This window comes from Coffea arabica, chromosome 4c (assembly GCF_036785885.1).
Source record: "Coffea arabica cultivar ET-39 chromosome 4c, Coffea Arabica ET-39 HiFi, whole genome shotgun sequence".
In the NCBI taxonomy this organism is placed as follows: Eukaryota; Viridiplantae; Streptophyta; class Magnoliopsida; order Gentianales; family Rubiaceae; genus Coffea; species Coffea arabica.
This window is the reverse complement of record NC_092316.1, coordinates 12,050,849-12,078,839: the sequence shown is the minus strand read 5'-3', so window position 1 is coordinate 12,078,839 and position 27,991 is coordinate 12,050,849. Positions and strand designations below refer to the sequence as shown.

Below are 27,991 nucleotides of genomic sequence, written 5' to 3'. Positions count from 1 at the left end.
TCTCCTGCATGGCCTCAAAACCCGACTACACCGAGCTGGGTCATCTTGGGTGGAGGAACTCCCCAGTGTCTTGTGGTCATATCGGACCACGCCGAGGTCAGCGACGCAAGAGACCCCATTCTCCCTGACCTACGGCGCCGAGACTGTCATCCCGGCTGAAATCCTTACTCCAAGCCCTCGGCTGGCAGCCTATGCCGCCGAGGTGAACGACGAAGAGAGGCAGCTGGACCTCGACCTTGTCGAAGAACGAAGGGATCTCGCCTCAGCCCGGATAGCCTCCTACAAAAACGCACTGGCACGCTATTACAATGCCCGGGTCAAACACCGTAGATTCCAGCCTGGAGACTTGGTCCTGAGAAAAAACTCAGTCAGCCGAGCTGAACCACAAGGGAAACTATGCCCGAAATGGGAAGGCCCTTACCGACTCATGGAATCTGACCTCAAGGGGTATTGTAAACTTAGTTATCGAGATGGCTCATTAGTGCCGAGGTCTTGGCACGCAGAGAACCTTAGGTTGTATCATGCTTGAAGTTATGACTTCATTTCAGTTATTTCATTGAAGTTGACTTCATCCAGTTACTTCATTTCAGTCATTTCAGTTAGTTATTTTTCAACAATATGATGCCCAGCATTCATTATTAAAAAATAAGGGGGACAAGCAAGGGACGAAGCGAGAAACTAAAAGGACCGAGATGTGAAGAAATAGACTTTCATTCAACAGAAAAGAAGAGCGTTACAAAAAATACAAGGCCGAGATCCGAATGCTACTAAGCATTCTTCACCTCGACCACCCCCCTTAAAACCTACGAGCCTAGACCCCTGCCTCGGCTCCATCCCCGGTCTTGGCTCCCTCCTGGGCAGCCTTCTCTTCGGCCTCCTTTTCGTCGGAGTGAAGTTCATCTTCAGGCTCTTGGCCGATGTCCCCTCCGACTTCGTCCTCTCCGGCTTCGTCTCTCCCGGCATCCTCTCCAGCTTCTTCCTCCTCAACCTCCTCGAGCACCTCGTCGAGCTCGGACAGCCATTTGTTGAACTCGGCCTGGACCTCGGTCAGGTTCCTTCCAGCTTGGAGGCCCTCGGCCATCCGGTCGCACAACTCCTTGGAGTCCTCATTGTAGCTGGCATGGTTTTTCAGGGACTCCAAGGCTTCGGAGGAGAGGTGAGCTGCAGCCTCATCTATGGCCGATGTGAAGCCAAACATGAAGTTCGGCGTGAGTAGTTGGCCGAGATCCCTGGTGAAGGCCTCAGACCTCCGAAACGTTTCCACTGCCGAGGTTCTAGCACTGTCAAGGGCTTGCTCGTGGGACTTCTTCACCTCGTCCCCCCTCTTCTGCTCCTCCTCGAGGGCTGATCTCAGACTATTCATCGTAGCCTCGGCCTCCTCACCCTTAGCTTCAGCCTCTTGAAGTTGCCTCTGAAGCTCCGACTTCTCGGATTCGGACACCGCCAGTTGTTTCTCCAACTTGGAGATCTGAGTCTGCAGCTTGCCGGTGTCCTGCTCCTCGACTAGAGCACAGTATCTGTGAGCCATCTCGGCCGCAAAAGCTGAGTTGGAAGCCGTGGTCACCATCAGACTTTGAACCAGCTCGGCCGGGCTCAGTTTCTTCATGAACTCCAAATCCCTTGGCAGAGTGGAGTGCATTACTAGCTCTTGAGCGACCCGAGGATGTTGGCACCTGTCGTTGACCGAAATCTTCCAGTTCGGACACCAATGATTGTCGGAGTGCGTCTTCTCGTCTCCGGGAAACACTGGGGGGCTATGGAAACGATTCCATAGCGAGGTCCCCGATACCGGATTAACTGGAGGCTTCAGCTGCTTGCCTCGGCCAGAAGGAGGTGTGACTTTTGTAACAACTCCAAGGGGGACTCCCTCTGGTACAGACGAGGTGGACCCAGTAGCCGCAGTGGCCGAGCTGCTCTGGCCAACCTTGGTGGGAGTGCCTTTAGGCGCCGAAGTCTTAGCGGCTGGTCCTTGTGACTTCTTCTTCTTTGGCGGAGGTGCTGAAGTCTCGTCAGTGCTCTTCCTCTTCTGCCTCTTGGCCACTTCGGACGAGCCAGAGACGACGAGGTCGGACAGTTTAGTCACTGTACAAGAAATAAATATTATCATATGCCTTAGCCGAAGTGAAAAGAAAAGTCATGAAAGAAAATTACAAGGCTTCTCAAGTTCAGTGGAAAAGAAGGGAGCTTTGGTAGTATTGATCACGGCTCGACTTATCCCCCCATCCACGAGCACGGCTTCGGGGTAGTCATGGCTGAACAGCCGAAATCCCGACTTCATCAGCTTCTGGAAGGACTCCTCTTCGGCATCCCCCGCTGAGGGGTCGGCCTTCGCCTTAATTGGCCTCCACCAAAAACCCATCGGGAAGTCCACTCCGGACACGAAGAAGTAGTCGCGCTTCCAGTTCTTGATCGAGCTGGGAGCACCGATCACCAACTTCGGGATGGCATTGTTCCGGTTGCCAACATAAAATCATCCCTTATCAGTCGCGTGCGCCTTGAGGGTGTAGCATCGGCGGAAGAGATCGACGGAGGGAGTCACCTCCTGATGTCGGCACAGCATCTCAAACCCCACAATGATGCGGATCGCATTCGGGGTGAGTTGGGTGATTCTCACCTGGAAGTGACGAAGTAAGTCCCGGAGGAATCTCGACGTCGGCATCCTCAGCCCGGCCTCCAGCTGTTGAACGTAGACGGCCACCATGCCAAAGGGGGGATCCGCGGCTGTGTCATCCACCTCGGGCGGCAAAACTTCATACCACGGCCGGAAGGGGTACTTGTCTACCACCTTCTCGGCCCTATCCCTTCCCACGCGACTCCTAAACTTCGGCATCTGGCCGAAGTTGATGTTGGCTGCGTCCACTGGAGCAACTGGCTCCGGCACGCCCTCGTCATGGGGTATCTCGGTCCCGAGCTCGGTATTGTACTCGACCTCGGAACCACCCTCGCTCATCTCGGACGATTCCAATCCCGAGCCTGCCTCGCCGACTCTCACTTCGGTTGATCCTTCTTCAGAACTCGGTGTCGACCCCCCCGAACTGGATGTCGTCGCTTCTTCTTCCGGACCCGGCCTCACCTCGGTCTGGTATCTCGGTGTCACAGTCTCCTTGTGGGTTTTAGCCGTTTTGGCCATGAGTAAAAGACGAGATAAGGAAGAAAAGGGGTACTTACTATTGTCTACGGAACTGGACGAAGTGGATGACTTCGGTTGTGATCTCGGCTGGCAGGATTGATCTCGGCAACGGACGTAAACTCGGCACGTCCCAGGCAGAAGAAGGAAATGATGGGCCATGCGGTGAAAAGGACCACCTATTTATAGGGGATGGCCAGAATCTGAAGAGGCGGCAAGAATACGAAAAGACGACCACGATCGAGTTCAAAACGCCATGCCTCCCTCTCTCCTCATTAATGCCCCGTCCTTTCGACTGACACCTTCTGCACGAAACGTCCCACTACTTCACGACGCGACGGTTATCGGTGACCACGTCCTATCAACTGATTCGCCCACGTGTCACGTCCCCGCATCTTCCGGAGTAGTTTTGGGACCCCGACTCCTCACGACTTCGGCACAAAGAAGCCTCGGTACCTCCCTGGCCCGAAGCCCCCGAGGCTTGGGGGGCTTATTGAGGGTGCTCACCTCGGCCACCCCGCGTGTCCGAGGTGAAGTCACCCCGTCCCTCTTCGGAGTCCATCTGTCTTGAGCACAACCCCAGAGCTCGGCTTCGTCCCTAGTCCACCGTGTAGGTGACCTCGGCACATCCACCTCGGCTGCACGCTGATGATGCCAACCCACCTGACATCATCCAGGACCAGCACTTTATCTGAAAAGCACTGGAGGCACTTAATGGCGCCTGCACCATATCCTCCGTCATCACTCCCAGGCGACTACAGTGTCAGAGTCAGACCCCCTGACAGGAGACAGAGCCGTAATGCCAGAGAGTGGGTCCCGCTAGCATGAGCCTTCCGTCTTGACCACTTCTCTTCTATAAATACCTCACTCACACTCCCAACAAGTAAGCGGACACTGTTCATCAACTCATTCTCATTATTCTCGTTCTCATACTAACTTGATCGTCGGAGTGATACCAGGGGAGAAGCCCCGCCACTCACTTCGGACACAGGAGTTCACCTCACTTCACCTCAGAGAGGACTGATCCAGGTCGGTCTAGTTACCAACCAAAAATCACCTCTTCAGAACCGCTTGTGAATAATTCGAATCTAAGCTCAAGTAGTTGATATCGAGCTCGAGTTAAGTTTGAATTGACTAAATCGAACTCGAATTCAAATTCGAAGTCAAAGATATTTAACTCGTTAACTCACGAGCCAATTCAATTGTGTGTGTTTGTGTGTGTGTGTGTGTGTATATATATATATATATGTATATATTTATTTATTTTTTATTTTAATAGTAAAATTATATATACATTCCTAATATTTTATTATTTGATAAGAAAAATTATAATTTTATTCATTTTTTAAAATTAAATATTTATTTTTTTAAGATTGAATTCAAGTTTGAACTTTATATTGAGAGCTCGTTAAACTCGAATTCGAATTCGAGTTTTATAAAACTATGTTGAAACTTGATTCGATTAAGCAAAAACTCAATTCGTTTGCACTCCTATCCAAGAGTCAGGTACAAATATTATGAAATACATACACTAGCAATGGTTGGAATTTTGGTTGAATTATCCGATTATTGTATTTTGTATACATCGACTCAATTTGCAAATACAATCGCATCTATACATCAAATTGTGAACGAAATATAACAACCATCCCCAATTATATGTATTTTTACAAAGGTCGACTCAACTTGAAAATACAATCGCATCTATACATCAAGTTGTGAATGAAATATAACCACCATATCCAATTATATCTAATTCAACCATATATACCCAAATCTGTATAAAAAGGCACAACTCCGTTAACCCATTCAGAGTCTCGTACATTTCAAACAATTAAAGCCCGCATTGAATTCACCCACAATCTTTTTTTTTTTCTTTTGAATTCCTACACAATCAAATAGTTGGTCTCAAATACAAATTACTTTCCTAATTCCTTATAAGACTTTACTAGGGATGGCAATGGGGCGGATGCTCATGAGAGTACAAATGGAGCGGGGGATGGGATGGGGGCAAAATATTTACCCCCGCCTTAAAACGGAGGCGGAGAATGGGGCAACATACACCCATCCCATCTCCCGCCCCGTCCCCCGCATAAAATATATATATATATATATATATACACACACACAAAGTAACAAAACTCCTAACTATTCAAGGTATTTTTGGTTAGTGTTTGGGAATTCTTCCTCTCTCCTGTTAGTTCTAAAAAATGCTTGGACATACGAGGAGAGTTTTGCTTTTTGTATAGGCTTGCTTCTGATTTTTTTTTTTTTTTGCTTCATGTACTAGGCTTTTGTGTGCATAAATTTCTGAGTTGTTCAATCCTTTTAGATAACCATGGATATAACTTATTATGATGGAAGTCATCTTTAGCTAATTAGTTCAGGAGACCTATGAATGTTATTACTTAATGGAAAAAGTTCTATGTTGCTGTAAAGCTATGCTGTAGCTTTGGATATGAATCTCTGGCATCTTATGTACTAATACTCATTTTACGGCAATTAAATGGTTTAAAATTTTAGTATTATAAAAAAAAAAGATAGCCATGGATATATGTATAATGCTGAAATAACTCCAAATGATATATTTCGATCAGGAAATGGGTTGGTAATAAAAAAGTCAGATATACATAGAGGGGCAATCAAGTGCAACCTAATAAAAAATTCAGTAAATTATTGTAAATGAATATTTTATGATAAGTTGATTTCTTTTCTCGCGGAGGACCGCAGGGGAAACGAGGCGAGGGGTGAGGAATGAGGCAGGGGACGGGAGGAGTTATTTGACAACGAGGCATGAGGATGGGGGAAGGAACCCCGCCCCATTGCCATCCCTAGACTTTACCATTGAGACACTACTAATTTAATCATGGAAGGCTTATGGACTAAATTTTGACCTCTTACATGCTTAGGATTTATGAATGAAGAACTTAATTGAGACTTGGTCCATCTATCTAGCACATTTCGTGACATGCTGTCTCAATTCTCAAACCATATATGCTTGCTCCTATGAACATATAAATTTTGAATTTGGCTTTTCCCTTCACGTTCAAGAAAGAAAACAATTGTAGTTGCTTGGCTGCCTCCAAATCAGCCAGGACAGATAATTATAAATACAATAGCAATGGATTATCCAACAACACGAGTCCAAACGGGTGAACAAAAAAAAGGTCGAGGTAATTGTCCCCTAATTGTTCATGTCACAAAATTTACTTGTGAAGGACTTGCAATTTGTTTATCTGCTTCACGTAAGATAGCTGATGCTAGCACCTGTAACCAATGTTTTAAAAACCGGACCGTTAATTGAACCGGTGAAGTGAAAGGGTCGAGGTTCAATCGATCGAATCGGTTCAACCTCGGTTCAATGAATTTTTTAAAAAATAATTTATATAAATATATATATGTACAAAATAAGACATGTAATGGACTAATTTAATATTTTATATGATGAAAAGTTTACTATTTTTTAATAATTTGGATTTTTAAAAATAAATTTTTTAAATTATAAGTTAAAACAAATAAATTTCATCTCAATTTCAATTATATCTAAATCCAACCCCAAAATATCACAATATTTTGAAATTATACAAAATTCATGTATCTAAGAATTTAGATATTATGAATTTAAATTTTAATTTACGTTTTGAGATTTAGATATTGCAATTTAAAAAAGAAAATTTGGAGTTCGAAAAAAATCAAGAAATCGAAAATAGAAATGTAAACTTGATAAGAAACAAAAAATAAGATAAAAGTGAGTGGTTGTGGCATTAAATAATTTGGGTTAAAAAAAATTCTTTTTTAACTTTTTTCAATTTAATGGACAGAAAACAAAATTAAAAGATGGAAGAAAACATTAATAAATTAAAAATAAAGAGGTTTGATTAAAAAGGAAGTGACAAAAGAAAAGATGATAGAGAGAGAGAGAGAGAGAGAGTTGAAAATTAAAAAGAAAGAGCCATGACGAGATGAGATTTTGTAAGAAAAATGGAAAAAAAAAATATGAGTATTTGCTTTATATAAATAAGTTATCAAAAAAAACTAATAAGATGTGATGGTGCAATGGTTAATACATTGATTTTTTATTACAAAGGTCTTGGTTCGAATCTTGATTGTTGCATTTTGCAAAACTGAAAAAAAAAAAAAAAAGGAAAGCTGAAAACCGGAAAACCGCTGGTTCAATCCGGTTCGGCGGTTTTCACGGTTCAACCAGTCTTTGACCGGGTTTCTAGCAAAGTCAACAATGTCATTGAACCGGACCGATGCCATTGCCGGTTCGCAGTTCAACCGGTCGAACCGGCCGGTCCGGTCCGGTTTTCAAAACATTGCCTGTAACACATTGATTACAAGTTGGGATGATGCTACTGCCATTAAAGATCATTCTTCTTGTCCTCGTTTCATCCCTGATTTTTCTGCAGGTGCAACACTTGTTCCACCACTTGATGAACTGCTGCCTACTTTAAAGCCAGAGATGGAGGATTGTGTTTTAAAAAGTTCTGTGTTTGATGCTCCTAGAATTAGGGGTGTGAATCAAAATCGAAATCAGTAATTCGGAATTTTGAAATCAGAATTTTGGTATCAGAATTTTCGATCGATTTCGATTTCAAATTCATCAACTCCGAATTCGAATTCGTTTCGAATTCAATTTGGAATTCGGTAAATTCCGATTTCACCGAATTCATGAATATTAAAATTATTATTATTATAATATAAATATTATATTGTATATATAAAAAAAATATTCTATATATATGTGTGTGTGTGTGTGTGAAAATGAATTCATAAATATAAAAATTATTATTATAATATATATGTTATATTATATATATATAAATATATGAAAAACAGATTTGAAATCGAAATAGGAATTCCGAATTCCAATTTCGATTTCAATTTCGAATTGTGAATTCGAAATCGAAATTTTCGATTTGAAAAATCTCATTACCGAATTCAATACGGATTCGATCAATTCGAAATCGAAATATTCGATTTCCATTCCGAATTACCGATGTTGCACACTCCTGCCTAGAATAGCTCACCTCAAAACAATAGCCAAAAGGGCAGATGTATTGCATCCTAGTCGTGTTGAAGCTGTTTTTGCACTGACCTGGAAATGTGCAATTCGGGCATCAGGACATCAGAAAAAGGCTATCTGCTGTAAGACAACTAATTAATATCCGCAAAAGATTAGTACCTCCAATCCATTGCCTGAACATACCATTGGAAACTTCGAAATGTCCAAATGTGAAGGCAATAATGTCATGGAGTAGTTTTGATGAGAAAAGGTCCACATGAATTTGTTAACAAGTTGCAAGATCATCATGATCAGGCTGCCATGGCCATTTTGCAGTACCAAAAAAAAAAAAAAACATTAAACAAGTTGATCCAAGATGATAAAGATTATTACTCATCAATCCACTGTGCTAATGGATATGGAGGATGGGCATGGAATAGAAGCCTGGATGAGCTTGAGGGAAAAAGACGTGGCAGTGTTTGACAGGGACCAAGAATTGTTGGCCTTTGCCAAGGTTCAGGAACATGCATATAGCTGTCCAGCTTGCCATTCACCCCATCAGCTCTTGAATTCCCTTTCGCACATAGAAAAGAGTGGGTAATAGTGTTTAGTTATACTACATATTTATACTAATAAATTATGGTTGTGAATTATTTCTAAAATAATTATCTATTTATGCACTTTATTTTGGTGAATTTTTAAATCTATTATCAAAATATAAGCCAATTCTTCTGAAAATGATACAAACTTACTCAAAATTTTAATAATATTTTCTCATTAGTTGTACACACATTAGTGTATGCTCTGCACACTAGTACATATTCATACGTGTGTGTTTAAATAAAAATTTGCCTTTGTTTTAGGTTATTTTGTCACAAAGGTAAACTCGAAAGAAAGCGTTAAATATTTGATAATTCCAAATTGAAGCAAAAAAAAAAACTTTGAGGGCCATTATAAAGATTTCAAATTTTCAATTAAAGGACTCCTTTGACATACTTTTATATGGTCACTCCCCATTCAAAAGGAACTCATAAGCGAGTCGGTCAAATTTCATCACCACCCTCTCTGTATGTATATGTATGTATATGCCACACCGACTTCAAAGAAGAGCAAGAAATCTCGAAGGTTTCTTGGGAACCTTCTTGGCTTAGAACATAGTAAAAAACATAGGAAAACACTGCCTCTAAGTTAATACCTCTGAGCAATGGCTGCTGATCCAAGTTCAACTTCTTCTGCTGTTCCAGGTCATGGAGACATGTGAGTTTCCGTTAATTTATAGCTTTCTTTACTGTGTTGTCATCTGAAGCTGAATATTTTTTTTTGTGGCTTTTTTTTTACGTGTTTGCATGTAATTCTTGTGGTGCAATCCTTTTGTGTCTGTGGAAAACCACATATTATGTTTTTAGGTGAAAAGTTTTTTTTTCCCCTTTTTGATACGGGAAAGATAGATGTTCGGTTGCAGTTGTTGTTTGATGTTTTTGAATTTGATTATGATGTTTCATGGTGTACAGAGGGAACCCTTTTGGTGGTATTGTTTCAGTTGTTAGATTCTGGCATGGTTTCTTCTCCAAACTTGAACCTTTTCTTTTGGGGTTGGAAGTCTGGGTTTAACTTCTGGGATCAGGTTTTTCTTTAAGCGTTCTTTTCAGAAAAAATTTTAGAAACTTAGTAGTGTAGCAATTTTTTGGATAAGGGTGTACATGCTGATGGAAAAAAGTTGGTTGAAAAACGTGTGTTTCGAAGAATTGACTAAAATTTGTTTTGTTTTGGGTGACACCTATAAGGTTTGGTTTCTGGTTTTGAAATTAGCATGCAGAATATACAAACTTGAAATCAGAATGCAGAATATACAAACCAATTTATGTTAAAATTAGAATGCAGGATAAGTTAAACTAGCGTATAACAAGAGAAACAGGGGAATAGTGCTGGCAAGCATGTTAAACGATCACAGGATTTTTAGTCCCAAGTTAAATTTTTTATCTATTGGTGTCAATGTGCTGAGGACTGCTAAGTTCCTAATGTGATTTCTACACTTGTACTCTACAAAAACGATGTTAACAATCTCTGTCACCTCTTATATGCTCAAGCACATGTCTATGGTTGTACAAACATGCCAGATTGCTTAGTGAAAATAGTATGTTTCGCTTTTGTATGTATCCATTTTGTTTTTTGGCTTCTTTTTTTGGGTACATGTCTCATTTATTCTTTTTCCATGTCATGATGTATAAGCTTGATGATTTGTGCTTCAGCTTTGTTAAACATGATATGAGTTTGTGGTTTCTTACTCAAAAAACAATTGGTTTACAAAATTTAGGAAAAGTAATAAAAGGGATTACTCTACTGCAATTCTGGAGCGAAAGAAGTCCCCTAACAGACTTATTGTTGATGAGGCCACAAATGATGATAATTCAGTGGTTACGATGCATCCTTCCAAGATGGAAGAACTGCAACTCTTCCGAGGTGATACCATTTTGATTAAGGTAGATTCCTTCTTGGACACTTCTAAAAAAGGTTTGGAATAATTTGCTTTGATTTCAGCATTTACGAAATAATGTTTCTGAACAGGGAAAGAAGCGGAAAAACACAGTGTGCATTGTTCTTGTTGATGAACAGTGTGAAGAAGAGAAAATCCGAATGAACAAAGTTGTTCGAGCTAATCTCAGGGTCCGTTTATCTGATGTTGTTTCAGTCCACCAGTGCCCTGATATCAAGTATGGAAAGCGTGTCCACATCCTTCCATTTGATGACTCAGTTGAGGGCCTCACGGGAAACCTGTTTGATGCATATTTGAAGCGTAAGTCTATAGTTGCATTTGTGATTGGAATTTTTCCATGATACCTCTAGAGGATAACTTAAACCTGATTCTATTTTTTTAAGATAGGACTAAGTTTATAACATTATCTTTGTTTTTTATGCACCAGCATACTTTCTTGAAGCTTATAGACCTGTCAGGAAGGGTGATTGTTTCCAAGTTAGAGGCATGCGTAGTGTTGAATTTAAGGTGGTAGAGACAGATCCTGGTGAATATTGTGTTGTTGCACCTGATACAGAGATATTTTGCGAGGGAGAGCCTGTCAGGCGTGAAGATGAGGAGAAACTGGATGAAGTCGGATATGATGATGTTGGTGGGGTGAGGAAGCAAATGGCCCAGATCCGTGAGCTTGTAGAGCTTCCTCTGAGACACCCTAAGCTTTTTAAAGCGATTGGTGTTAAGCCACCAAAGGGTATTTTGCTTTATGGACCTGCGGGGTCTGGAAAAACGCTAATTGCAAGAGCTGTAGCTAATGAGACTGGTGCATTTTTCTTCTTGATCAATGGACCTGAAATAATGTCAAAATTGGCTGGTGAAAGTGAAAGTAACTTGAGAAAGGCCTTTGAGGAGGCTGAAAATAATGCGCCGTCCATCATATTCATTGATGAGATAGATTCCATTGCACCAAAAAGAGAGAAGACGCATGGTGAAGTCGAAAGGAGGATAGTTTCTCAACTTCTGGCCCTGATGGATGGCCTTAAGTCTCGATCTCATGTCATTGTCATGGGGGCAACCAACAGACCTAATAGCATTGATCCTGCACTGAGGAGGTTTGGTAGATTTGATAGAGAAATTGACATTGGTGTACCTGATGAAGTTGGAAGACTGGAAGTTTTACGAATCCATACGAAGAAAATGAAACTTGCTGAAGATGTCAGACTTTATCCAGCTATTCATTCAGTGTTCTGTATGCGACTGCTTTTTTTTGAGCAATATCAGTAACTTTATTTTGTATTATTTGCAGGTTGACCTTGAAAGAGTTGCAAAAGATACACATGGATATGTAGGTGCTGATCTTGCTGCCCTGTGCACTGAGGCTGCTCTTCAGTGCATCAGGGAGAAAATGGATGTAATTGACCTGGAAGACGAGACAATTGATGCTGAGCTATTGAATTCAATGTCCGTTACCAACGACCATTTCCAAACTGCATTGGGAGCTTCAAATCCATCAGCCTTGCGTGAAACTGTAAGTGTTTCTTTTTTCCTTGTCAACCCCCTACTACTTTCTGTCCGTCAACTTATTGCATAGCACATATAGAGATAATAAGTTTATTCCTTATGACCTGCTTAATTATTTTTAATTAACTGCATAGGATTGGTAAATTTTGGGATAGTTTTCTTGTTGTATAAACTTCTCTGTCTGTACCCAAGAATAATACAGATGCATTATGTTGATTTGGCAGGTTGTGGAGGTACCAAATGTCTCATGGGATGACATTGGTGGGTTGGACAATGTCAAGCGGGAGCTTCAGGAGGTATTTTGTTGTTCAAAAAAATTGGGATCTATTATTCACATGTCTTAATCTTTTAGGATAAAAGATTAGTGTTTGGACTTATCTAAACAAGGTTGTAAGCCATTCAAGACACAATTACCTGTAAAACATAGCAAGGGCTAAAAGTTGGCTTGGTGGTTTCTCTGTGTTATTTTTTCCTCGTACAGACTGTTCAATATCCAGTGGAACATCCGGAGAAGTTTGAAAAGTTTGGCATGTCACCTTCTAAAGGCGTTCTATTTTATGGTCCTCCTGGTTGTGGCAAGACCTTGCTTGCTAAGGGCATTGCTAATGAATGTCAAGCCAATTTCATTAGTGTCAAGGGTCCTGAGTTGCTGACCATGTGGTTTGGAGAAAGTGAGGCTAATGTACGTGAGATATTCGACAAGGCACGCCAGTCTGCTCCTTGTGTGCTATTCTTCGATGAGCTTGATTCCATTGCTACACAGGTATTGCCTCAATACTCAACTCTGATATCTATCAAACACAAGTTGGGGATTTTTTCATCTCTTATTCATATGATGTTTCATGGAACATTATCTTAATCCTTCGTCTACCTTTGACCTTTTCTCAGCGTGGCAGCCACATAGGAGATGCAGGTGGTGCTGCAGATAGAGTTCTGAACCAACTGCTGACTGAAATGGACGGCATGACAGCCAAGAAAACAGTTTTCATTATTGGTGCAACAAACAGGCCTGATATTATTGACCCTGCTTTGCTCAGACCTGGACGTTTGGATCAGTTGATCTATATCCCGCTTCCAGATGAAGCTTCACGTCTTCAGATATTTAAAGCATGTTTGAGGAAGTCTCCTGTTTCAAAGGATGCTAGTCTGTCTGCTCTTGCACGCCATACTCACGGATTCAGTGGTGCAGATATTACTGAAATTTGTCAGCGTGCTTGCAAATATGCTATCAGAGAAAATATTGAGAAGGTAAAGAGTCCCGATGACCTTTTCTTGAATTTCTGCTTATTTCTTTTGATTTTACAGACAACAAATTTATCTTCACCAACCTGTGAAAAAAAAATCAAATTTTGTTTATTGAGCTAGGACTTCTGAGCTTAATGACTAATGTTTCTTCATCTTCTGTTTTAACTTCTTTCACAAATCTATTAGGATCTTGAGAAGGAAAGAAAGAAGAGAGACAACCCTGAAGCCATGGAAGAAGACGACACAGATGAGGTCTCAGAGATTAAGCCTGCACACTTTGAGGAGTCGATGAAATTTGCCCGAAGAAGTGTCAGTGATGCAGACATCAGGAAGTACCAGAGCTTTGCACAGACATTGCAGCAGTCCCGCGGACTTGGTACTGAGTTTAAGTTTGCAGAACGACCTGCAGCAGCAGCAGCTACTGGAGCTTCGGATCCATTCTCCAATGCCAATGCTGCTGATGATGATGACTTGTATAGCTGAGGCTTCTAATTTATTACAGCAGCTGTTCTGTTCCAACAGCCTTGACTGGAATACTTGGCTTTCTTAGTTGTCTTCTGGTCTTTTAATCTGCTCTGTTGTTCTTTCCCTCTGTATAATGAGCTTTCATTGCTGGATTGTTTTCTCACATTTAGGCTGATGAATAATACCAGTAAGCTAAGTTTCTGAAATCTCAACTTATCCTTTATAAATAAACCTATTAGCAAATGTGGATTATTCCCCTCATCTGTAACTACATTTCTTCTTTGAATCAATTTGATTTCAAACCAAACGGCTAACCCTACAAAGGCCAAGTATGTAAAAGCTTACTTTAAATGGTTTAACCTTAGTGCAATCTTACTACGCTTATAAATATTGCCTAGCTTAGATTTGGCAATTAACTGAAAGCCCAGTAAATCTAAAGCTATGACCAGAAAAATTTTGGACAGAAGCAATGTATATTTAAAAATGAATAATTAGTTGAAAAATTTCCCCCCCCAAACGGCAAAAATGCATTTCATTTCACTGAACAGTGAAAAAACAAACAAGAGCAACTGCTCTTACAAGTCATTCTTAGCTGCTATACCCAGACAAGAGGGAAAGGAAAGGACTCCTTCCCTCTTTGCCAAGTTGTGTCTGACAATATTGTTAATCCTTCTAGTGAAGGAAAAACAGCACACATAAAACAATACTCTCATTTCAGCTATATCAATAAGAACAGTTCATATCACTGCATCATCAGCTGATCCTTCATTGATTTTATCAATAACGTTCTTGCAATCAGATTGGATTTCTACTTTACTCCAACCATCTTTACTTAGCCTTGAAAATGTATACAACTGTTTTATATCAATGAATTACGTTGACTCTTGTCCCTTGCACAAATGCTATAGCTGGACGACTTGATCATTTGCACAAATGAATCTTTACCCTGTTTGCCAAACAAGTTTTTTGCCATGTTTTTCTCCTACAAGTTTTTTGACAAAAACTTATTTTTACATTGGTTAGTTGCTCTTTCAAGGTTTTATTTAGGGTGAGGGAGTGGTATAATTTGCCCTCTGCCGTGAACATAGAGTTTTTTCTTTTTTTTTTTTCCGGAAACGTTAACTTTTCATTGATGATGTGTAGGAGCTATACACTTAGTGAGCAAAAGGCTCTCAAAGAGCTATCTATACAAGTGTATTGAAGCACTGAGGGTTAATCCACTCCTCATCAAAAGGTATGCTTAGAGCATAGTTGCTTAAATGACTAATTATAGCACTATTTTGGTAGACAGAACAAATGAGCATTCCACAAACATAGAGCTTAAACTACTAATGTCCTCTAGAAGAGAAAACAAGCTTAGACCCTTGGCTCTGTTGCTTCTGATCATCTTCAGCAAGTGAACAAAGAGTTCGAGATGCAAAAAATGACGCCCTCCCCCGTTAAAAAAAAGGGATACTTTCACAAAGCTCCCCTTAATATTTCAAAATTTGACATACCTCCCTTATTGCTGCAAAAGTACTCTACTACCCATATATGGGACACTTAATGACATTTTTTTTTTTTGGAAAATTTCAGAAATTCCAAGAAAAATCGAAATTGACTCTCTCTCTCTCTCTCTCTCTCTCTCTCTCTCTCACGTTTCCTCCTTTCTACCTTACTCTATTTTATTTTCTTTTTTGTTAAATTCCTACCACTCCTTCCTCTCTGTCTAATATTCTTCCTCCAATTCAAGATCAAACTTTCTCTATCATCCCTTGCCCGTATTTATCCCTCTTCTTCCCTTCTTCTTTTTTTTTTTTTTATATCTCTATTCTCATCTCTTTTTTTGCTAATATGATTAGATTCATTCTTTTTATCCTTTTAATTCTAAGTGTAATGGGTTTATTTTTTTTTTGTGTCTATTTATTTTATCCAATGTTGGTTGATTATGGGTGACAAAACTTAGTGATGTCAAAAGTCAAGAATTTGAGGGATGGATGTGCTTTAGAAATAGGTGGTTGAAAAAAAAAATAACGGAGGCTGCAAAGAGAGAAAGACGAAAGAGCTGCGCTATTGATTATTGATGAAGTGTTAGTTTTGGGTAAAATTTAAGGTTGAGATTTATCTGGTTTAGCGCTAAGTGACAGATTTAATTGACCTGTGTAGTAAATGTAGGGGTTGGGGCTACTGGAGACATAAATTAGATTGTAGTATTTTGAGTGATAGAATTATTGAAATTTATTTTGATTTAAAGTGGGGTGTTTGCTTGATTTTTGCAGCGGCCTTGCTTGGAAGAAGGCAATCATAATAGTTGAATTTTTTTCCCAAACTTTTATTTTTGGCAGAAAAAGTTTGTTGGCTTTGGTGTTGGAAGAAAGGCAATCGACGAAGATTTTTTATTTTTTCTCTTTACCTTTTTGATAAAAAGGGTAGTTTAAGATATTTGGAAGAATTGGTAGCATATTTGGTCTATTTTGAAGCATAAATAGTGAAAATACGGAAGGTGAGTACAATTTTTGAAACCTAAGAAGAGCTTCCTGAAATTGTTAGAAACATCAAGGGAAGTTTCTAAAATCATCCCAAAAAAATATTTACACCAAACCCTCTCATGGGCTGGATATCAGATTGATAGGTATTTTGCACTTTATGATCCACAATCAAGTCTTCCCATAATCATGTGCGTGCGTGTGTGTGTTTGCATTTATTTTATTTCTTGTAATTATTTTGCTTTTTGGCAGGCTCAAACAAAATTTCCCATTTTGGCTGGAGTATCTAATGAAGCTGCTTTTCACAGGACACAGTCTAACTTTCAATTGCTACACTTTTTCCCTCATTTCTTCTGCAAAAGAAGCTAGGAAATCATTGCTTTGCTAAAATTGTAGAATCTAAGGCACCATACCACGTGAACCTCTTCATTCATTCATGTGATGGGAGCCCTACAATTTCTGTGATCTTTATGGTGTACTTATGTCCCAAGTTGGGAATCTTTCCTGTGTTCTTTCTTAGCAATCAAACTAAAAATCCCTTCTTTTTGGTAATATTTTAGAACCCTAATTGCTCGATCTGAATCTAATCATGTGAGCATTACAGTGCTATATATATATATATATAGTGTATACAAATATGCATAAAGATATCATTAACTCTTTATGTTAGGGTCACCTGCCTGGCTGCAACAAGTTTATTGTCAAACAAATACTATTATAGAGCCAAATTTTTAACCTCTTCCTATTTCCTTCACATGTACGAAAACACAAGCAATTTGATACCACAATCCATCCTTGCTTTGCTTCTATACTTGGGTTCCAGAGAAACTTCATATCAATTTTTCATCAGGATTTTATGTGGACGCAAATGAGCGGAGCTGTAGTTTGCTGCATCAAATTAATTATCTATAGTTAATATGAGGTAGGGATTAAAATCAAAGGTGAACATTAAAAATCAGACTAAATTAGTGTCTTCATTTCAATGAAAATTGAAAATGGTAGATAGTGCATTTTGACACAATCATACTTTGTTCTCAAGTTGGACATGTTTGTTAATATCCCTTCAACATTTTCTTCTTTCCTTGCTCTAGATAGCACTTCTAAAAGCACATCTGTGTATTTTAATTGTTTACAAAATTTTCATATGTTTTCTCATCTCTCTTCATCCAAACTAAGCCTTAGAATGTAGGCCCCTGACATCAAGAAGCTTGTGGTTGTGCTTTATTCTTCACTTAGCCATATAATTTAAATTGGATAAAACAAATGCACCACATCACTATCTTCCTATTATAGCCAACAGCCTAGCTCTTGGGCTGTTGGTATCACCAAAACATTTATTGGTGGGGTTCAACTCTTGCCTCCCACCTTGTCATTTAATTGTAGATTCTTCCGACGGGATTCTGTTGGCTTTTTCTCTCCTTAGATTAGGCTAGAATAAGTTATATAAACGTTATCGTTGCAAAAAAAAAAAATTTATCTTTCTATTATAGGAATGCCGACTTGATGCTAATGTTTCATAAAGATAAAATCAACGTACATGTCTCAAGTCTCACTTGGTGTAACAAGAATAAGGGTCATATGTATTATTATGCCTACACAATAAACAATTATATGTAATTACCATTAACATACAAAAGCAAATATGTTTTTTGAAACCAAGATGGCAAATTTTCAAAATAAAAACCCTTCATCTTTTCCTATTGGATATATACAATTCATATACTTTTCTTTTTTTTGGGGTAGAATATGACTTCCTGCATTTTGAAGCTTGGCAAAAATTTGTCGAATTTTCAAATTTAAGTATGGGGCTAGAGAAGACCTAACGACCAAAAAATTTACATGGTAATATAAAAATCGAAACAAATAATTCACATGTTCAAAAATATATAGTATGAAAACACTTATTTTCCCTAATGATCGGATTTGTTGTTGTAACATAAGATAAGATCCTTGAAGGTTCTAATTATCATTCGACAACTATTTTTGTGGGAGCTCTCTTATCCTTCCATAACGAGAGAGAAAAATCATCCTCGAAAACCCTCTTTAACATTTTCTGTGTACAAGACAGATGCATCTGTCCATCACCACAGCCTTTCTCTGCTTTTCGTTGAAATGATAGAAAAGGACCTCAATCCAAATAAACCAAACGAGAATTGAGATCAACCTATTTTTTCTGAAATACATGAATCCTAGCTAGACATGCACACATGAATGTTTTCCACTTTTCTCAGCGGATATGATCCCTACAAGATAATGATTAGTATTGGATAACCTACATGTTCGCATGCATAATCTCAAGGATTAAGTCTTTAACTAAACAGGTAGACGGTTGGATTGGATGGCAATGCAAGAAGAATTGTAAGTAAAAAATCATGAATTCAAGACCTCCGCTTATCCAAAAAAAAAAAAAGTTTTTAACTAAATTTATATGAGGATCTTTTGCAATTCTTTTGTTAAAGTTTAATTCAAGCTCAATTGTTTGTGGAATTAATGGTGGTCCTGTATGAAACTCAACCCCAACATTAGTCAGCTATTGTCTTGTCATGTTTATTAAGATCTGAAGGACTAAGATTACATGGAAACATAGAAGATCCAATAATGAGGACAACAAAAGCAGATTCCCTAACTGAAAAGAAACATGTTAATAATTGCAATTTTGTTTCCTTCTGATGTTTGGTTTCATCTTTTAGTTTCATCAATAATAGAATTTTGTTCAATTGAATCATACAACTCAAAGAACAGGAGAAAAAGTTGAACGAAAAAGCCCTCCAATAACATCCACATTCAAGAAATATGCTGAAATTCACACGCACTTTCACAAATTTAGCCAGTTAGCTGACCCTCTAAATTATTGGAATTGCCAAAACTTTACCATGGAAAAGTTCAATAGTACCAATATAATTTGTTTGTAAAGAAAAGGACAGAAACAAGAAATTTCCACTTGTGAAACATTTGCTGTTTGATTTGACACCAAGATTGAAAGCCCCATCCACCAGGAACAATTAGAATAAATGCTAGGTGGCTATACATTCTGCTCATTTAATTGATATCTTTGATCAAACTTAACAAAAATAGAAACTCTATTTCTTTTCAACTTTACATCAAATTATTCGATGATCAAGCATAATCAATCCTATTCTACACCTAATAAATTAGAAACTAAGCAGTAAAGAATTATTGGTTTCTTGAATTATAACTAGTTGATGAAGAAGAATAACCAAAGGAACAATTAGATGAGCCTTGTAGCTGCAACAACTGAGCTGGTGTAACTGATGAAGACGTAGTCGAAGAATTACACAAAGAAACTTCTCCAGGACTTCTACCAGATTTATTGGCCGGTTTCTGGACTTCGCCGGCAGCCGCCGCCACCGACGGATCATGATCTTGTCGGATTTCCTTCAATAGTGCCACTACATCTTTCATTGTTGGTCGATCTTCAGCTCGATTGCTGGTGCAAAGCAAGGCTATTCCCAGGGCTTGCAACATTTCTTGAATTTGTGTGTCTGGATGTCCTTGAAGCTTTTGATCAATGATGTCAACAGGATCTTTTTTGGATTTTAGATGGTCACGAACCCATTGGATTAGGTGTTGGTGTTCAGCTGGGAATGATGGGTCGACTGGCTTTTTTCCGGTTATGATCTCTAGCAACACTACTCCATAGCTGAATACGTCGCTTTTCTCTGTGATTTTCAACATGCAGCCATATTCTGCAATACATGAAGAAAAATAGTTAATAAACTAGGACATATAACATATCCATAATCATTTGTTATCTCATTAGAAATAGTAGTTGATTTATACAATTTGATACTTTATGACGTTTTACTATGTGATCTTAAGGTTTATATTTGATATAATCTTGTATATTTCTACAATTCATCAGTTCTCATGCTATGATGCACAATTATTTTTAAACAAATGCTACGCATGAAATAGAAATGAATAATTTCTTCTTTTTTTTGCCTCATGGACTATAACCTGTTTATTAAGTTGTTTATGAAGTTGTTTGAAAGAGAAATGAATAAATTACTTCTAAGGTCATTGCATAGAATTCAGCACAAATCAAATAAACAAGTTAGAAAATAAATTTTTTGCCCATATATTAATTTCCTTAAAGGCAATGACAAGACACAACCTAGTACACACACTCAAACACCTAAAACCACACTACTGCAAGTGTGAGTTCTTTTTCTTATTTCTACTACCTTTTTCTTTTCTTGCAATTAATTAATCTGCTTAGAATTTAATTTTTATTACTACTTTTTTTTTTTGGGTCAGTATTTACCATATAACTAGAAGACATAAGAAAAGGCCAAATGAATTATCAATTATGGTGTTACTGCAGTGTGGCCATCCTGCCCTGCTCCTGCAGTCTAGTGTGTCCACACTCATTGGCTAATGTTATAGGCAAACATATCAATCAGTCCTCTTACTGCTTAAGTTATTGTCATGCTTTGAAGACAACAACTTAGCGGTATGGCTATCAACTCTTGCTGCCAAATATGTGAGGACAAAAACTCTTTGCCATTATGCTTTGAAGCTATCACATGACTTCACATGCTCAGCTCACAACACCCTATTTTTATCATCCAACTAACGATAGAATCAAGAATCAAGATACAAACGTGTAGTTTTCAGGTTCCCAACAAGACCGTTGATTGCTCCTCTCACGTTTCAAACATTAAAGCTGTGTCCCCAATGCTAGGATTCATTGCTCAGACTTAACCCTTTTTTTTTCAAGTCTTTCAAACTTTAAACAAGAAGGCAAAAACATCTTCTTCCTTTTTTCTTTTTTACTTTCAACAAGCCTTATAAGGAATGTTGGAATAAAAAATATTACGCCTTCCAAGTCCTAATGTTTAATACCTACTTCACGTGCAAATCTATCCAGTGCAATCCTCATTTTTAGCAAGAAATAACTCTTGTTGTATCAGTATCACATAGTAAAGTACGTTGGCGAGTAATAAAGTATACATAATTCAGAATGATAGTAAAATTACTAGTTGATTAGGTAGGAATTCAAAATGAATATAGGTAATTTGCGAAATTGATACTCCGAAAAGTAAAGTAAAAAAGAGGGAGGAAATTAAATTTACCTGGAGCAAAGTAGCCGTAGGATCCAGCAAACTGAGGATGAGTTGAAAATGACCTATTTTCATCCTCAACAAGCCTGGCAAGACCAAAATCTGCTAGACATGGTTCATATCGATCCCCTAACAAAATATTGTGTGCCTTCACGTCACGGTGGAGGATCGGGGGTCGACAGTCATGATGCAAGTAAGCTAATCCCTCAGCAACTCCTAATCCAATCTTGAAAAGAGCCTCCCACTCGATCAACAATCCTCCTGCTCCGCTTCCACGACCCTCGTGTAACAACGTGCCTAATGTTCCATTTGGCAAATAATCATAGAACAAAAGCTTGGTCTTCCTATTAGCTGCCCAACCCAACAGTCTAACAATGTTCCTGTGTCGAATTCGTGCCAAGGTTGCTATCTCCGATGAAAATGCCGATGCCGATGACTTGTCTGATGCTCGGAATCTCTTAACCGCCATTGATAACCCTGATGGAAGGATTACTTGATATACAATTCCAGAATGACCCCGACCAATAATGTTGCTGGGTACCAAGCTCTTAAGAACGTCGTTCATGGACAAGTCAAGTTTTTGGTACACCGTGACTTCCCACGGTGGGCCCATTTCAACATCGTCGCCGTCGCTGTCAACGTGGCACTCGTGGCCCAAGAGGCCCCGCTTCTTGTTCCCTAGGATAATGTAAAGTGCAGCCAAGAGCAGCACACATGCGGTGCAAAGCAGCACCACCATGGCCACCCTTGCACCTTTGCTCCGCCTTGCTGCGCCAACCTTATCGGCGGAGCATTGGTTACCGGAGAAGCAAAGTTCTTGATTACCGGCTAAGACGCTGAGTGGGAGCTTTGAGAAGAAAGGAGTGTCTGGCACGCGGCCGGAGAAGTTGTTGTAGGAGATATTAAGCACCACCAGATTCTGGAGGTCGGCCAGAAAATGAAGGTCACCGGTGAGCTGGTTATGAGAAATATCCAGCACGCCAAGTTTACCTAATGCTGCAAATTCGGATGGAATGTTGCCGGAAAGAATATTCCAGCTCAAATTTAAAGCAATCTCCAGCGCCGGAATCTTACCTAAACTAGCTGGAATCTCGCCGGAAAATCCATTGCTGCTTAAATCAAGTAACTGAAGCTTTAAACAAGAACCCAATTGACTGGGAATTTGCCCGGAAAACTTATTTTTCCCAAGAACAAGTTTTGTGAGTGAATTCAAAGAGCCTAGACTCGGGCTCAAGAACCCCTCCATAAGATTATTTGAAAAATCAACGAACTGGAGAGAAACTAGCCGAGTCAAATTCTCAGGCAAGTTCCCGCCAATTGAATTTGAATGTAAATCAAGAAATGTAAGATTCTGGCAGCCAGAGATCTCTGGGGGAATCACTCCAGTCAACCTGTTTGATCCCAGGTCAAGAAAATTCAAATTCTTCAACTTTCCAATGTCCGGAGGAATTGAACCTGTGAGTTGATTGTCACTCGCCCGAAATCGGATCAACGACCAGCATTTTCCAATCTCGGGAGGAATACTACTGGAGAGATTGTTGGATAAAAGGAGTAACTTGTTGAGATTCTGTAATTCAAAGATGCCTTTTGGAATAGTACCAGTCAATGAATTTTGTGACAAGTCAATGGCCTCAAGGTTGTGACATGAGGACAATGAAGATGGAATATCCCCATTCAAACGATTAGCCCAAAGAAATAATAAAGTTAGATTTGACAAGTTTCCAAATTCTGAGGGGATAGTACCTGTTATCTGATTGTTATCGAGCTCGATAAGGGTTAAAGCAGTACAGTTTCCGAGCTCTGATGGGATCTGGCCCGATATCTGGTTGACACTTAGCTGCAATTCTTGTAACAGGCTCAGATTCCCGAATGTCATTGGAATGCTGCCTGTTAAAGAATTCAACGAAGCATCAATGACGACCAATTGCTTGCAGTTTCCTAGCTCCGGAGGGATTGTACCGACTAAATTGTTCTGCCAGAGCAAAAGGTTCTGAAGATTCGGAAGATTTCCGAGCCTGGTCGGGATTGAGCCGGTGAGGGAGTTCTCGTAGAGGTAGATGCTTTGGAGAGCTGTGCAATCTCCGAGTTCTGGGGGAATTTGGCCAGATAAAAGGGAGGTGTAGATAGCAATGGTCTGGAGATTTTTCAAGAGGCCGAGGGAAGAAGGTAGAAATCCTGAAATGGAAGTCTCTGCCAAGCCTAGCATGACCAAATTGGTACAGTTTCCAATTTCCTCTGGGATTGAGCCTTGAAGATTCTTGTTACCACCAGCTCTGATCACTTCAAGTTTTTTTAAATTACCAATACTCCTCGGAATTGTTCCACTGAGCTGATTGTCAAAGAGAGTCAGGGAAGTCAAGCTTGTCAGATTCCCAATTTCGTCGGGAATGGATCCTTCCAGCCTGTTTGAGTTCAGATGGAGTTCTTCAAGGTTGGGAAGATGGAAAATCTCACCTGGCAGTCCACCAGTCAATGCATTCTCACTCAGGACCAAGAGCCTTAATTCTTGAAGACTACCGATTTCTTTCGGAATTGAACCACTTAGATTAGTCCCAAATAAGACGAGCTTATTCAGGGACAACAATGAACTGAAATTATTCGGAACATTTCCAAATAAGTCCATGTTCTGCAAACTCACTTCTGTCACTTCCTTGTTGAAGTTGCATGTAATTCCAAACCATCCACATGGAGTTCCATCAGTTGAATCCCAGTTACTCAATGCCTGAATAGATCCATTTAAGCTTCTTTTCCAAGAAAGAAGTGCTTCGCCCTGTTGGTTAACGGCGAAAGCCTGTTTTGCAAGGTGAAAAACGGAGATGAAGAGGAAGAAGAGGAGCCATATATTACCAGGCATTAGAACCTATATGCTCCAAACTCCAATGTCAGGCAGCAAAGAAAGAAGGTTTGGTTTGAACCTAGGGAGGAACAATGTTGAGAGAACAACAACAACCAAATCATGTCTTGTAGGCTATGTTTTCAATTTAAATAGGTGGTTATTTAATATAATTAACAACAATAGTATATAAGAAAGACCCAGAATCTCCGGATCCAAGAACAGCTAGGCCATTATATTTTATGCAGAGAAAGAGAGCTAGATGGAATTTTAGATGGGTGATTTTGGATTTGTTTTAAGGTGGTGGAGATGAGGTTGTTTGTGGGTGGGGATGGAGATTGGAGATTGCTCAGAGCTTCTTTTTTATTGGTTAAGTTGCGGAAAGATTGCTCGGCAGTGACTAGTGACTTTGCCCATGAATTCTTTATTGTCTACTTTTATCTCATCACATGCTACTGTTTGGTATTTGTATACATCCTGCGGTCATATATCTTGGATAGTTTCATCCCATCTTGGATTTATTCATAGCACGAAGCATCAGCAGTTTTGCATATATTGGACAGTCACGTCATTTTCAGCTGGTTAACACCTAGAAATCCAGTTGACTTGATCAATTTTGCCCACAGTTAGGAGGGCAGAGCATTTATAATACACACTCATAGCAAGATGTCATAAAAAACTGGGATATGCATCGCCGAAAATTTGATTGGATAAATCTTTTAACTCAACTCAACCGATATATCGAGGGAAAAAAAGAAGAAAAAGTTAGGAGCGGAAATAGTCCAATTTTCACCCGTATATGATTGTTTTACGTGCTAACTTTTCTTTGTAAAACTTCCAAATTTTGTCAGTAGTTATATCCACCAAAGGAAAGAAAACATAGGAAGGGTACTGTCAATATGTGGAGGTAAAGTTGGATCTAATCTAGATCTAATGCCGAGCAGAATCTTTTGAAAAAATAGCAGTAAGTTCCAAACTTGATCCATAGAAAACGACCAGATCTATGACACAATTCGACTGATAAACCTTTGTAAAATAGCACTACTTAGCTTGAATGGAACAGCCATTGTATTGTCAGATCAGAGTGGAAACATTGTAGGAGCTTTATTGGTTAAAGACATTTAATATAGGCCATATGCATACAGATTTTTTAATACTAGAGGCTAAAATCTGAATTGGACAGGTTTTGTAGTTGTTAAGATAGGAAATCTGTCTATTTCTGAGTGATTGGATATTGTCCAATTAATTGACTTCTTTGTGTGAAAACCACAAAATCAGAAAATCTTCATTAGTATGTCTAATACGTGGGCTAGTGTCCATGTACTAAGGTTTTTTTTCTAGTTGTACAACAAGGGCTCACATGATGTCGCGTGAGAACAGACTTTGTTGAGAATAATATCATTGGGATTTCTTCATGATAAGATTATATGTTTAGCCACATGTGTTGCTTCCCTCGTGACTGTAGCATGCATTCGTTGTAATTTTTTACTTAAATTATCTTACAAGGATGTCGATTAGGAATCTAAGCACACTAGGGGAGAAGAAGGGTTGCATGTGATGAGAGATAAAGAGAGGTGATCTTAGTTTAATAAGGTTCAATTTTAGACAGCTATTTTAGTATTAGACAATTTTGTAACCCTGTACTACATAAATTTGTATAACGGATGTCTAATGATCGCTCGTTTATTTAACGAGTGCCTAATGAACGTAAATGTGCAGTAACCAATGTCTACGATCACCCGTTAACCAAAAAAAAAAAAAAAAAACCTATGCATGCTATGATTAGGAAATTACTTTTTTTAGATGGCTTAAAGTAGATGAAATCAAAGGACAAGTACAGGCTAATGAGAAGCAGAAAAGTTCCCAACTTGAAAACCATTTTCTGAGTTCTGGGCTTTAAACTTGACGTGGACACTAAGTTGTGTTGTGTTGCTAGTGGCAATCCTAGCTTCTATCATTGTTACCACTTAATGAGTTTCAGCACCCCAACCCCATGATCCCTTTCACAATTTTGTCATTCATGTACAAATTAAAGAAGTGCATAATTGGCACTGTCATTCTTCTTTATTTATCTAAGGCATGATGGTCTATTGCAAAAAAACTAATTATGGTTGAGGGAGGTTATGGGAGAGAACCAAAGGGATGTCTGGCTAAGGTAGGTGGTACATTAAACCAAAGGAGTACTCAAGTAATAGCTAGGGTTCACTCTGGTATCCTCATCATCAAAACAAGAGGGTTGGTGATGCCAAGTAACACAACTAAGGATATTGAAGTTCTTCTCACTTGTTAATCCAAAGTTTGTGGCATATATAATTGTATGAGTATCGGATGGAAGACTTCTCATTTTAGCAAGGCAAAAGTAATTCTGCATAATTAAGTCACCGATTGCAACATAAATATTTGCTAGAAAGTTGGAAGGAAGAAGTCTTTATCTTGAAAAGTAAACTTTTGAAATGAATTACTGGTTTATAAGGGGCAAGAACAGCAATTATTAGTTGACGGGATTAGGATAACTCTAATGATTGAATAATTTTTTTCGTATGCTGATAGTGATAGTGTGTACATTAATGGGTTTGAGTGTATACGCTTCCAAAGTTTATATTTCAAATTAAATTTTATAAATGTATCATGTATCCAATGCCACTAATATATACATTAATAATATAAGAAAGATTAAACCATTATGATTTTCTATGCAAATACTCCATAGGTAAGAGCGTGATGCATTGGACTTGTGGCGTTGCGTGGTTGTAAACAAAACGATTCATATGATATCCAAATAAATTGGCTAGTGGCTATTTTCTAAAAAGGCACAATATAATTGGTCCATATATAGGTACTTGAAATATTTATTCACTGAATGATAGCAGAAAGTTCCTTAATGAATGAAGTCTTTATATCTGTGTACGTTATGAAAATTTTGCTGGATCATATCTCTAAGCATATGCCTACTGTACTTGAGGCATCAAACCAACACATTTTTGTTCTATTTCAATCTTCTTGGAGCGCAAATTGTTATCTACTTTCGGGTTTGTTTGGATTGTAAGTTATTTGGGATATTTTTACTGTAGCACTTTTTGTGACGTGATGTATGTGAGATGAAAAGGTAATTGAGAAGATAAAAAGGTGTATTGGAAATTGTAATGATGATGTAAGCAAATAAAATTGGAGAAATAATGTTCAATCCAAACAAACCCGACATTTGTTCCAATCAATATGATAACTAGTTTTAGGTTCATGATCCAGACAAGGTTTGGCAATTTGATACTGACATGATACGTCAAGTGAATGAGAAATTGGATTTAATCCATGACTAAAGCTTGGAACAAAGGGGCAGAAAAGAGATGCATGAAGGAGAGAATCTATATAGAGAAATTTGTTAGTTGTTGTGACTTTTTTTACTTTATCTTCTATACACTAATAGTGTCTACACTTTCACCATTAAATATATGATACATAATCTAAGTTTGAATTTGAAATTCAAATTTTGCATATATATTAAATATCCAACCGTGATAATATATATATTATCAATATATATAGAATAACGCTATTTTAAAACATGTTCAATTTTGTAATACCTAATCAATTTTGATGGTTAATAGATGTCTAATGTTGAATATTCGAGATTTGTTCTATGGTTCTCTCTCTCTCTCTCTCTCTCTGAAATATATGAACTGAACCTTTTCAATTACATATTAAAAATAGCATAAAAAATGATGAAACCAGAAATCGAAGAGGCCTTTCCAATTGATTATTAGATTTCTAATTCT

At 38.8% G+C, this 27,991-nt stretch overlaps 2 protein-coding genes across 2 annotated transcripts; one reads left to right on the top strand and one right to left on the bottom strand.

The window, feature by feature from the left end:
* Positions 1–9,168: 9,168 nt before the first annotated feature.
* Positions 9,169–14,042, top strand: LOC113739957 (cell division cycle protein 48 homolog). The gene is made up of 9 exons (XM_027267401.2): positions 9,169–9,392; positions 10,450–10,615; positions 10,701–10,929; positions 11,057–11,820; positions 11,912–12,133; positions 12,351–12,422; positions 12,608–12,889; positions 13,015–13,374; positions 13,558–14,042. The coding sequence occupies exons 1-9, from the start codon at positions 9,340–9,342 to the stop codon at positions 13,852–13,854; spliced, it is 2,445 nt and encodes an 814-aa protein (XP_027123202.1). The 5' UTR covers positions 9,169–9,339; the 3' UTR covers positions 13,855–14,042.
* Positions 14,043–19,363: 5,321 nt separating this feature from the next.
* Positions 19,364–24,456, bottom strand: LOC113739883 (uncharacterized). The gene is made up of 2 exons (XM_027267281.2): positions 21,398–24,456; positions 19,364–20,008 (listed from the first exon to the last, which is right to left on the bottom strand). The coding sequence occupies exons 1-2, from the start codon at positions 24,237–24,239 to the stop codon at positions 19,476–19,478; spliced, it is 3,375 nt and encodes a 1,124-aa protein (XP_027123082.1). The 5' UTR covers positions 24,240–24,456; the 3' UTR covers positions 19,364–19,475.
* Positions 24,457–27,991: the final 3,535 nt, after the last annotated feature.

What these genes read in the sequence shown, in the direction of transcription:
- LOC113739883 (XM_027267281.2), bottom strand. Translation starts at nt 24,239, where the DNA reads ATGCCTGGTAATATATGGCTCCTCTTCTTCCTCTTCATCTCCGTTTTT. An exon ending in CTACGGCTACTTTGCTCCAG is followed by an intron (nt 20,009 to 21,397) that starts GTAAATTTAATT and finishes CATGTATTGCAG; the next exon opens with AATATGGCTGCATGTTGAAA.
- LOC113739957 (XM_027267401.2), top strand. Translation starts at nt 9,340, where the DNA reads ATGGCTGCTGATCCAAGTTCAACTTCTTCTGCTGTTCCAGGTCATGGA. An exon ending in TCAAGCGGGAGCTTCAGGAG is followed by an intron (nt 12,423 to 12,607) that starts GTATTTTGTTGT and finishes TTCCTCGTACAG; the next exon opens with ACTGTTCAATATCCAGTGGA. An exon ending in TCAGAGAAAATATTGAGAAG is followed by an intron (nt 13,375 to 13,557) that starts GTAAAGAGTCCC and finishes CAAATCTATTAG; the next exon opens with GATCTTGAGAAGGAAAGAAA.